Source organism: Babylonia areolata, chromosome 27 (genome assembly GCF_041734735.1).
Source record: "Babylonia areolata isolate BAREFJ2019XMU chromosome 27, ASM4173473v1, whole genome shotgun sequence".
In the NCBI taxonomy this organism is placed as follows: domain Eukaryota; kingdom Metazoa; phylum Mollusca; class Gastropoda; order Neogastropoda; family Buccinidae; genus Babylonia; species Babylonia areolata.
In genome coordinates, this window is record NC_134902.1 from 19946890 (window position 1) to 19959690 (window position 12801).

Consider the following 12801-nt stretch of genomic DNA (forward strand, 5'->3'; position numbering starts at 1 on the left):
AAAAAGAATATATATTATATATATATTATTATATATATTATATATATTATATATATAAAAGAAAAAGAAAAAAAGGTGGGGCCTCAGTTGCATGCAGACAATGGAGCAGCCATTATCTTCCTTTCTTTTCTTTTTTCTTTTCTTCTTCTTTTTTATTTTTTTTTGCCGCCTTTTTTGTCATAATTTGGTGCATCAAACTGCCTCTCTTCACTGGTAAAACAACAACAACAACAACACACATACACCCATTCATTCACATGTACTGTATTGTGTTGTGTTGTATTGCACTGTACTGTAAAGTGTTGTATTGCATTGTGTTGTGTTGTGTTGTGACATACTGCATTGTATTGAACTGTATTGTTTCGTGTTGTACTTTGTTATATATGTTGTGTTGTATTGTATTGTGCTGTGTTGTATTGTGTTGTACTGTATTGTAGTGTGTTGTATTGTATTGTATTATGTTGTGTTGTATTGTATTGTACTGTACTGTATTGCATTGTATCCGGAAAGCCTCGCCTATCACCTGATCACAACACACAGGGTTAATTGTGTTGTGCTGCATCGTATCATATTGTGTTGTACTGTACTGTAGTGTGTTGTATTGAGTTGTAATGTGTTGTATTGTATTGTTTTGTGTTGAGTTGTTTCGTGTTGTGTTGTATTGTACTGAGCTGTGTTGTATTGTCCTGCATTGTACTGAGTTGTATTGTGTTTTATTGTACTGTTTTGTACTGACTTGTGTTGTATTGTCCTGCATTGTATTGAGTTGTGTTGTGTTGTGTTATATTGTATTGTATTCTGTTGTATCTGGTCAGCCTCGTCTATCACCTGATCACAACACACAGCGTTAATCGTTTTGTATTGTGCTGTACTGTGTTGTGCTGTGTTGTTCTGTATTGTGTTCAGTTGTATTGTATTGTGTTGTATTCTACTGTACTGTTTTGTGTTGTATTGAACTGTGTTGTGTTGTATTGCATTGTATTGAACTGCATTGCTTTGTGTTGTATTTTGTTGTGTATGTTGTGTTGTTTTGTGTTGTACTGTGTTGTATCTGGTCAGCCTCATCTATCACCTGTTCACGACACACAGGTTTTGTATTGTGTTGCACCATTATTGTGTTGTATGTACTGTATTGTGTTGTACCTGTATTGTTTTGTACTGTATTGTATTGTGTTGTACTGTATTGCACTGTATTGTGTTGTATTGAACTGTATTGTGTTGTACTGTGTTGCACTGTATTGTGTTGTATTGAACTGTATTGTGTTGTACTGTGTTGCACTGTATTGTGTTGTATTGAACTGTATTGTGTTGTACTGTGTTGCACTGTATTGTGTTGTATTGAACTGTATTGTGTTGTACTGTGTTGCACTGTACTGTGTTGTAACCAGTCAGCCTCGTCTATCACCTGATCACAACACACAGCGTTAATTGTTTCGTGTTGTGCTGTATTGTTTTGTTTTGTGTTGTGTTGCATTGTGTTGTACTGTGCTGAATTGGGTTGTATTGTGCTGTGTTGTATTGTGAAGTGTTGTGTTGAATTGTGTTGTGTTGTGTTGTATTGTATTGTGCTGTATTGTATTGTATTGTATTTTGTTGTGTTGTGTTGTATTGTGTTGTGTTGTGTTGAATTGTGTTGTATATGTGCTGAATTGTATTGTGAAGTGTTGTACTGTATTGTGTTGTGCTGTATTGCATTGTATTGTATTGTATTGTATTGTACTATATTGTGTTGTATGGTATGGTATGGTATGGTACTGCATTGTATCTAGTCAGTCTTGTCTTTCACCTGATCATGACACACAGGGTTAACTGTTTTGTGTTGTTTTGTATTGCATCATGTTATACTGTATTGCATTGCATTGCATTGCATTGTGTTGTGTTGTGTTGTATTGTATTGTGTTGTATTGTCCTGTGCTGTATTGTATTTCTGTAGTGTTGTATTGCATTTTGTATTGTATTGTATTATTGTAATGTGTTGTACTGCATTGTATTGTATTGTACTGTATTGTGTTGTATTGTATTGTGTTGTATTGCATTGCATTGTACTTTTGTAATGTGTTGTACTGTATTGTATTGTATTGCATTGCGCTGAATTGTATTGTATTGTAATATGTTGTATTGCATTGCATTGTGTTGTATTGTATTATATTGTGTTGTATTATATTGTGTTGTATTGTAATGTGTTGTACTGTATTGTACTGTACTGTATTGTGTTGTATTGTATTGCGTTGTAATGTGTTGTATTGCATTGTATTGTATATTATTGTACTGCTCTGTGACGGGTATGATGGCCAAAAGGGTAGAGCTCTGGATTAAAACATGAGCTTCCTGGGTCTGATCCCTGGCTTTGGCACGCCTGATGGGTTAAAGGTAGAGATTTTTCCGATCTCTCTGGTCAAATTATGTGCAGATTTGCTAGTGCCTGCACCCCCCTTTGTGTGTATGTACATGCAGAGATTCAACACATTTGTTTAAAGATCTCTTAATCCATGTCAGCGTTAAGTGGGTTATGTTAACAAGAGCATACCCAGCATGCATGCCTTTGAAAACAGAATATGGTTGCCTAGATGGTGGACTAAAAGCGTTAAAGCCCACTGGTACATGCGAATGAACAGCTAAAGCCTATGAATGCAGAAGATGATGTGAATTTGTGCAAGCATTTGTTTGTTTGTGTGTGTGTGTGTGTGTGTGTGTGTGTGTGTGTGTGTGTGTGTGTGCACAAAGTATGCAGAGAAAAACCAGATTTCAGTTGTGAAGGCATCTGTTTTGATTACCGTGTCTTCTCTCCTTTTTCTTTGTTCATGGACGGCAACTCCACGTTCACTCACATACATGTACTAGTGGGCTTTAACGTGCATGACCGTCTTTAACCTCACCATAAAGGCAGCCATACTCTGTTTTCAGAGGTGACTGTTGTGTCTGAAAGCTGAGGGTCCACTAATCATCACAAATAACAAGACAAGTATGGCCGAAAAGCACTGACCAAGAAGCGAAGGTGTGAGAGGTCAAAGCCAGGCGTAGAGTTGACGTGATCCACCAGACGACCAGGCGTGGCCACCAGGATGTCAACCAGACTGTGATACACACCTGGGTACCTGTCCGACAGTCAGGTACATTAAAAACGGTTTGAAAAGTTGCAAAGAAAATCTGAAACACATTAACCACACTGTGACACACACATGGGAACCTGTCTGACAGCTAGTTACAGCAAAAACGGTTTGAAAAGTTTGAAAGAAAGTTTGAAACACGTTAACCACAGTGTGATACACACCTGGCTACCGGTTGCCTGACAGTCAGTAACAGCAAAAACGGTTTGAAAAGTTGGAAAGAAAGTCTGAAACAAGTCAACCACACTCTCTTACCTGTGTGTCCATACGGAACTATTAGCACTGACAGTCAATTATAACAAAGAAACTTTAAACAAAACTGAAGAAGAGCAGTGACAAACAGCTATAAAAACAAGCAAAAAACAGAAAGAAGAAGGCACACACATGAGAAAGACAGAAAAAGCCAACAAAAGAAACATGAAACATGAGTATTAAAAACCAAGTATGTCACACGAACCGTTTCATGACCAGTGTTTCTTGTTCCACAGAGAAAGTAGTTTTCCCCACCACCAGTCCAACCTACAAAGAGAAGGAAACACACACACATCACACACACAATGAAAAATTCATAAATAATGTTTGTGGCAAATCATGAAAACACACACACACACACACACACACAAAGCAACAACAAAACAAAACAACAAAAAACAACAACAACAAAAAAACCCAACCAAACCCACACACATACATATAACGGTGCTGGAGAATGTTTGGCAACACATGGGGGAAGGTGGCACAATGGTTAAGATGCTTATCTGCCAATACACAGAGTCCACGGAGGTCTGGGTATGAATCCTACTCTTGCCCTTTGTGCAAAGCCTGACTGGAAAATCAAACTGAGCATCTAGTTGTTCGGCTGAGACGACTCAGATCCGGAGAGCAAGAATAGAAAGCCTTTTTTTTTTTTTACCTTTTTTGTTGTTGTTGTTGCTGCCCCATCATCTGCACTGTTTCAGTGGCATTACTCCCACGCCGCTTATTTAGATTCCCCCATACACGGCCACACCCGGGTTTGTCCGTCGCAGTTCCAGCATTGGCAGTCCACAGGGAGCCATCGATGTTAGGTCGCCAGGAGGCCACACACTAGAGGAGACCCTGCACTGCTGCTGAGTCACTTCGGTGCTGTTCAGTGGTGCCTGTTCTGATTTAACGTACTTAGGACACCACCTACTAAGCCCCCTACTAATGACAATAATGGCTTAGTCGCGGAGCCAGACTAAGTGAGCGTCCCTCCCAGAGTGGAGACGGCCACCACGTCCCTCAAACAACAGCCCCCCATGAATCTGCCGACACTGACAACATTGACAGGACTCACCCCAAGCACAGAAGTGGAGGGGTATCGAAACTGAGGTCACCATGAGAGCAGGGCATGAAAGGCCACAGAACTTGAGACTGTTTTGTTTATACTGATGATGATTAAGGAGGAGGAGGATGACAATGACGATGATGCTATGGAGGTCCATTTAGGTTTGGGACTGCGTGACAAGGCTGTACTCTACGCTTCCTGTCATAATGATATCCCAGTGTTAACCAGGCCCGAGAGATACAGACACTTGCAGTGTTGGTCAGGTAATTAGAGCAACACACCCAAAGATGCATCCTTGAAGTGGATGAAACTCAACTGTGTGGTCCCAGTCTCCCCATTTAAGCCCACAGCACACTCAACTCTGGGTAGGAGCCGGCCACAGGCTGAAAAACCCACTTCTGCTGGGATTTGAACCCGCGTCCTCCCAGTCGTCAGTCCGTGACACTAACCACTTCGCCACAGCGGCTGGTAGAACAGAAAGGTTTTGTGAGATGCTGATGTGTCAATGAAAAACAAAGTGAGAGCATGACATCAGTTCCTGATGCAGTGTCTTGCTTTACCGGACCGTTTGTTCTCACTCACAGCCAGCCAGTGCTGCATGGTGAAACGAATTTCGGATGTGGGCTGCCTCAAAGGGTAAAGTACCCAGGGTGGGATTTGTGCAAAGTTGGGGTGGGTGCTTAGAAGGTAGGTTACAGTACTGTGGTCAGCATGACGGGATAATGATGATGCGGATTATAGTGCCTGTCTTTGGTCAGAGACCAAGCTCTAAGCGCTTTACAAACACGGAGTCATTTCTTGCACAACAGGCTGCCTACCTGGGTAAAGCCCACTGACAGCTGCCACTGGGCGCTCAACGTTCGTTTCCTATGTCATTCACACAGGTTTCAGTCACCCACCCACCCACCCACCCACATACACACACACACACTCACACAGACATGTAACAGACATGTAACCAGTGTCCTGTGTGTGTTCTGAATCAGAGCAGGTGCTAGTGATGTGACCTAGCAACACATGTAACGGACATGTAATAAGTGTCCTGTGTGTATTCTAAATCAGAGCAGGTGCTAGTGATGTGACCCAGCAACACATGTAACGGACATGTAACAAGTGTCCTGTGTGTGTTCTGAATCAGAGCAGGTGCTAGTGATGTGACCCAGCAACACATGTAACGGACATGTAACAAGTGTCCTGTGTGTGTTCTGAATCAGAGCAGGTGCTAGTGATGTGACCCAGCAACACATGTAATGGACATGTAACCAGTGTCCTGTGTGTGTTCTGAATCAGAGCAGGTGCTAGTGATGTGATCCAGCAACACATGTAATGGACATGTAACCAGTGTCCTGTGTGTGTTCTGAATCAGAGCAGGTGCTAGTGATGTGATCCAGCAACACATGTAACAAACATGTAACCAGTGTCCTGTGTGTGTTCTGAATCAGAGCAGGTGCTAGTGATGTGACCTAGCAACAGTGCTGGTTCTCTTCTGGTCAGTGGCCACAAGGCAAACTGGCACCTGTGGGGTACGTATGGACAGCTGGTTGTGGGAAGACCGAGCGAGTGAACTGTGGCCGTGTACTGTGGGATTCAGGATAACTGGTGTGGGAACAACGTGACCGGAAGGGAAAGGAAGACTGATCACTGAAATACAACACACACCACAGGCACACAAACAAAAGAAACTTGACAAAAAACAACAACAACAACCAGTCATGACAACATCTACTGAACAGCCAACACTAAAACTCCAACTATCGTTACCTACCTACCTTTAGAGAATCAACCAAACAATAAAAAAACAAAACAAAAAAAACAAACAATCATGACAACAAAATCTATTGGGCAGCCAAAACTCCAACTATTGTTACCTATCTACCTACCTTTAGAGGTGTGCCAGCGCAATACTGACAGAAGACTTGGTACACCTGTTCAGCCAAGTCGCGGACAGGTAACACCACCACCGCCCACACGTGAGGTTCCCATCTGTGCTTCAGGCACTAAGAATGATAAATATCAATAACAGGTTTTATTTGTATTGCATTTTTCCATTTAACTACCAGAAGACTCAAAGCACATTACAATAAGTTTGATTAAAACATTAAAATGAGCGCAGTGCAGCAAGACATGTTAAAATGATAAAATTCACAGATACACACACACACACACACAAAGCAACAAAGTCGTGGATGAGAATTTACACATTACAGTTTACACATAACAGCATATCAGGCCAGATGAAAAGCATAAAACAACAACTAAACAACTGGCAATACATGTACATGCATCATATGAAAACCTATATTTGATTTAAGTTAAGAATGAACAATCAATACAACCACAAATGGTCATGATTTTACACACTGTCAATAGTAATCTTCATGATAAATTACCGACTAATTACAAAACTACCATCAATTATCAACAGTGACAAAGTAACAATCAAATATGATACTGTCTAGCAACTGTAACACACCCTATAGTGTAGTTTATATGTTTACGCAACTGCTGTCCTGACTACCTCAGTATCTGGACTAGACTTTAATTACAGGGGGCAGCGTCTTGCCCAAGTCACATCTGGGATCCCCACTCTCCAGGCAATGAGGACCTTATGACAGTTGGCAATGGGAAGGTCCCCAGTGGCCATCTAGCCCCCAAAGCTGCAGCACTGAGAGACAGTGCAATCTTAGCATTCTAATCTCCTAGCCTGAGTCATAGTTCTTCACAAAAGACTGGTGTGTGTGTCCATCGAGATCGATGATGACCATCGTTGTCATCCAGCTGGGGGATGGGGGGAGGGTGGTGGTGGGGTGGGGGGATGCTCATGAATCTATCTGTGAGTGCGCAGATGGCTGAATAGTCCAATCTGCGCACGAAATGTTCGCTGACAGTTGGGGCAGACAAAGACAGGCATATCATTGTCAGGAAGCTTGTTTGCCCGTGACTTTCTGGCCTGCCTCTTCTGAACAGCTGCAGCAGTCCTGTTGGCCTCGCACAACTTGGCACCTTTGTGCACAGCAGCGCGCCATTTGTCATGGTCCACTGCATATTCCTCCCAGGAGGCAGGGTTGATATCAAAAGACTAAGCTGTAAATGAATTCCCAGTACAGTTGAGAAACCATTGATCATACAGCTCTCACTTTGCTGTTGGCCCAAGTGTAACTTCTGTAAGCTTTGATAATTTTTGATATTACATAAGCTGAGCACAGAGCCATAAAAAAAAGAAAAAGAAAAAAAAATGATATACATATATAAACAAAACATACATACATTCCCTAGATTTACCTGGATAATAGGAAGGGTGTAAGCCAGAGTCTTGCCGCTACCTGTGGGCGCTGAGACACAAAAGTCTCGAGGTCGCAACCCATACCGTCCACACGTGATGGAAAACCTCAGGTCTTTCCAAATTTCTGGGATAAACTGTCTCTGCACTGAAGAAAACAGAAGAGAACAAGATCCTGAAAAATGATGATGCAGTGTCACAGTTGTCACTGCTCTAATGGATTATCTTTTCAATACTTTCGCATTCTGTGTGTGTGTGTGTGTGTGTGTGTGTGTGTGTGAGTGAGAGAGAGAGAGAGAGAAAGAGAGAGAGAGACAGAGAGAGAGACAAACAGAGAGAGAGATGGACAGCCAAACAGAGACAGAGACTGTATGTGTATGTGTCTATGTGCGTTGGGCATATACATGAATTGCCCACAAATTCTAATTTCTATGTTGGTAACAGAAGAGACTCACTTCTACTGGGTTCCACGTTTACAAAAAAAAAAAAAAAAAAAAAAAGAAAAAAAAAGGAAAAATATATAGTAAGACAAATCAAAATAAAAATCAAGACAAAGTCAAAAGTTCAATAAACTGCAACTCTCCAAGCATCATCATTTAATTCTCCTCTCCTAAAACCTTTCATCAGATTTTGAAAAAGGAAAGATTAAATCACTCCTCAGCATTTTTGATTTGTTCTTGGACATCCAATTTCCATGTTCTATATCACTATCAGTATCACTCTATCAGCAACTAAGTAGGTTCTATCAATATCATCAAGAGAACATAAAACCAACACAGACCTGGGAAAAAGCTCTTGATTCCATTTCCATGGAGATTCTCTTTGAGATCATCGTCTAAAATCTTCATCACAGCCTCATCTTCCTCTTCCTCCTTCTTGCTGGAATCACAGCTCCGTTTTTTCAAACCTCCCCCAATGATGGTAGGATTGGCCAGCCAATCTGGAAGCTTCCGTTTTACCTTTGAGAAAAAAAAAGAGAAGAAAAAAAAGAAAAGAAATAAAGCTATCCGAAAAGAAGGCATGACACTTGACAGTAACATTTTGTACAAATCATTTGTAAAACTAAGTGAAGGAAAAACGGAAGCAGGGTCACTGATGGTACCATGATTGCGAATGAAGCTTAGATATTATACTGTATCAAAACTGATAAGTTCTGGGGCAAGGCTTTAAAAGTTAGAACTACATGCTTCTTCATTGGAACATGTGGCAATAAATGCAGAAAATGTTATCTCTGGCTTGAGTATGCATTCTTTACAACTATGACAGGCAAGAGAACACACATACACACACAAACACATACAATGATACATGATGATGAAGATATGGTAACTACACAGTACCTATTCACAGTCACTGAGTCAGAGACCAAGCACTAACTGACTAAGTGTTTTCCAAACATGGGAGTCATTTGCACAACAGGCTGCCTGCTTGGGTAGAGCTGACTGGGCTCAGGTTTCAGTCATTCACACCGCAAACACACAGAGACAAGTAACTGTTTAGGTGTATGACCATTTCGTTCTTTATTTATATTTGCTTATTATTCATTTTTACCCTGTCATGCAGACATGGTGTGCATGCTGGAAATGTTCTTGTTTCCGTAATGTACCAAACGGTGACATGGGTTACAGGATTTTTAAGACGCATGACCTGCTGCAAGCATAATACGCATGAAAGGGTTGTGGCACTGGCACGCTTGTGCATATGTTGGCCTGGGGGATTGGAAAAACATCCATCCTTAAATCACGAGATGTGCCAAAACTCAGGAAACATGGGCAAGAATCCTTCAGCCACCATACCCATCACACACACCAGCACAAAGAAAAACACACAGAAACACTATCTCTGCCACTCTCTCAGTCTCACACAGTCAGCATGAGTTACAGTTACACACAATCCAACTCAATGAAATGTATACACACAAAATGTACTGTGAATCTGCAAAGAAATTTGGGCTGAAGTAAACCACTGTGTACTATCTGTGTGTGTGAGAGAGAGAGAGAGAGAGAGAGAGAGAGAGAGAGAGAGAGAGAGAGTGTGTGTGTGTTCAGACTTAAACCAGTATATCTTAATTTAGTTTAAAACAGTATCAATGAAATTAAACAGAATACATGAAATGATAAGGTATTTTAGATCCCTATCACACATCAGTGAAAAATTAAGTGTGCCACTAACAATAACACTGCCATCACAGTGGTCTGAATTCTACTCACTGGTCTCTGAGGTTCATGGGTGAAGTTTCCCAGCACAGTGAATCCTCCAATGACGTTGGGGTCTGTTTCCATTGTTCTGTCATCCTCTGCATTGCCATCACTTTCATCATCTTCATCACCAGGTTCATGTTCACTTTCAGAACCACTGCTCTTCTTACCCTTATCATCATCATCATCATCATCGATGGAATCCGACTTGGCTTTTCTGCTGGAATCACTTTTCTTTTTTTTGGCTTTATGCCTTGGTTTCTTCTGCTCCTTTATTCCCTCCCCCTCCTCATCACTGTCTTTTTCAACTGTGTTTTCTTCTTTGTCAAGGAGCTTTTTCTTTTTCTTCTTTTTTCCAACTTTTCTCTCTTTTTCCCTGTCATCTTCATGACTGTCGTCATTATCATCGTTTATATCATGTTTTGTTGTTTTGACTTTGGGCTTTTTCTGCTTCTGCTGTTTCCGGACTTTCTGCTCTTCTTTGCTGCTATCCTCTACATTGACGTCAGCAGCTGTGTGGTTTCTGACACTTCCGGCTTCTGGCGTTCCCTGTTTCTGCAGTTTTAGAAGTTTCCTCCGAGCAATGTCTGCCTTTAGCTGCTCAAGCCGAGCCTCTGCTGTTATCTTCTCCATTATCTGCAAATGTTTTTTTTTTTTTTTCACATGATCACATAATTTGCTGTTACGTTACACAAAGACAGCATGATTAAAACATGTAAAAATTCATTGCCCATTCATTTTTCTCTTTGTGTATATACATAACAATTATATTTATAATTATACCAATATACTTGATACTGATATCCAATATGAATGATACTGATAAGAATATCTAATAATGATGAAAATGATTGGAGTGGAGTGGTGGCAGAATCTGAGGGTGCTGGATCAAATCCCACATTTGCCTGTATTTTCTCCCTCCCCACTAGACCTTGAGTGGTGGGCTGGAAGGTACGGTAGCCATTCAGGTGAGATGGTAAACAAAGGTCCCATGTGTGCACTTATTGCACATAGCAGAACCCATGGCAACAAAAAGGTTGTCCTTGGCAAAATTCTGCAGAAAAATCCATATTGACAGGAAAATTAGTGCACTGGCAGATAGAAAAAAAAGTGTGGTGCTGCACTGTACTGTACTACAGTAATAAATTCTCCCTAGGGACAGCAGTCCAACTTTCACACAGAGAAATCTGTTGTGACAGAACAATAATAGTAATGCAATAATGATCATAATGCTATTCATAATGATATTACACAAGCGACAAAGGAAAGGTAATTTCACATCACAATTAGATCACACCTACAGTCAAACACTCACAAAAAAGTCACATTCATAAAGAAGTAAGGGTCTACAACTTGTAAGCAAACAGAGTAGTGGGCTTCATGAAAAACACATTTAATTTTGTATCCAGACAAAGATTAATAAGAATACAGATATTATTTATATCATATGAAATTACATTGAGTATGATACCAATAGTATTTCTTTGGACACATATAATATGGAATGTGGGAGTTTAGTTTGTTACCTATTCCACAAAAATTAAAAGAAGACAATCTGCTGCCCTGGAACATGTGCAAAAGAAAGCTGCCACAGTCCTCTTCTTCTTCTTCATCTAAAACTATCTGAAGCACCACTGGGTTGCAACAGTGAAGAACTGTTCACCAGATTCTTACAGCACTGTCAGTTGTGTGTCAAAGCCTGGTAATCTACTAATGGCGTCTCCCTCCATTCTGCAATGCTGTTGGTCCTGCTAGTGCCTGAACCCCCTTCGTGTGTATATGCATGTTAAAGATCCTATAATCCATGTCAACGTTCGGTGGGTCATAGAAACAAGAACATATTCAGCATGTACACCCCCAAAAACTGAGTATGGCTGCCTACATGGTGGGGTAAATAAACAAATAAACTGTCATACACGTAAAATGTTACATGTCTGTCTGAGTGTGTATGTGTGCGTGCCTAAAATCTGATTGAATGACACAGGAAATGAATGATGAGTGCCCAATGGCAGCCAGCAGTTGGCACTACTCAGGTTGGCAGCCTGTTTTGTATATCCCGAGTTTGTAAAGTGCTTAGAGCTTGGTCTCCGACCAAGGATAGGCGCTACATAAGTATCCATATCAAATCAAATCAAATCTTCCTCAGCAGTTCCATGGAGGAAAGTTTTAGTGGGGTCACTGGTTCTTGTTAGTGTTATGTGGCTTCACCTGTCAATCAATGTCATTGCACTGAGTCTGAGAGCCCATGATTGTAAAAAAAAAAAAAGAAAAGAAAAAAAGAAAGAAAAAAAAAGAAGAAAAAGATTAGTGATTGTCATGAAGTACAGTCCCAGACCACCTTTTCGACCCCCATCCCCCAAAAGATGAGAAAACCTTGGCTTAAGTTGTGTGTGTGTGTGTGTGTGTGTGTGTGTGTGTGTGTGCGCGCGCGCGCGCGCGTGTGTACGTCACTGTGTTTTAGACTACCAGTGTGAGTGTCTTTCTTCTCATCTACATTGGACAACAAGATCGATTATCTTAACTTAATGCAAATTTCCTACTAAGATTTCACCGAGTCCAGTGAACAGTGAAAAGAAGGATAAAAAGAGAAAATTTGTACGAGCGAGCGCAACTTTTGAGATTGAACATCGACATGCGACAAACACGTGAACTGTAGAAAAATAATTAGAGAGAGGGGGTGAGAGAAAGAGAGATAATTTCTTCATCTGCATAAAGTTGCAGAACTGTATTACTTGGGTGACGGGGAGATGACATATTCGCAATTCCTTACCAAACGCAAGTCAATGGAAAGCACACACAGCCAGCATCAATCACCAACCACACGTGGTGTCACAAAACAGGAAGTGTGATTTCCAAACTGCCTTTAAATCCTATAAAAATAGCATCCGCGCCTATTTTATGCGAACC

At 40.9% G+C, this 12801-nt stretch overlaps 1 protein-coding gene across 2 annotated transcripts in view; it reads right to left on the reverse strand.

Annotated features, from left to right (window-relative positions):
• The window catches only part of LOC143300992 (ATP-dependent RNA helicase DDX51-like), a 39050-nt gene that overhangs the window by 20994 nt on the left and 5255 nt on the right, over positions 1 to 12801 (reverse strand). The window contains exons 1-7 of one of the 2 annotated variants that reach the window (XM_076614966.1): positions 12665 to 12765; positions 9907 to 10530; positions 8478 to 8655; positions 7699 to 7844; positions 6297 to 6413; positions 3565 to 3626; positions 2984 to 3095 (exon numbers count right to left, since the gene is read on the reverse strand). In XM_076614966.1, the coding sequence (XP_076471081.1) occupies positions 2984 to 3095; positions 3565 to 3626; positions 6297 to 6413; positions 7699 to 7844; positions 8478 to 8655; positions 9907 to 10527 (1236 nt within the window). In that variant the 5' untranslated portion in view covers positions 10528 to 10530; positions 12665 to 12765. Of the gene's footprint in view, positions 1 to 2983; positions 3096 to 3564; positions 3627 to 6296; positions 6414 to 7698; positions 7845 to 8477; positions 8656 to 9906; positions 10531 to 12664; positions 12766 to 12801 lie in introns of those variants that run through there. The other variant, XM_076614965.1, reaches the window with a different exon arrangement.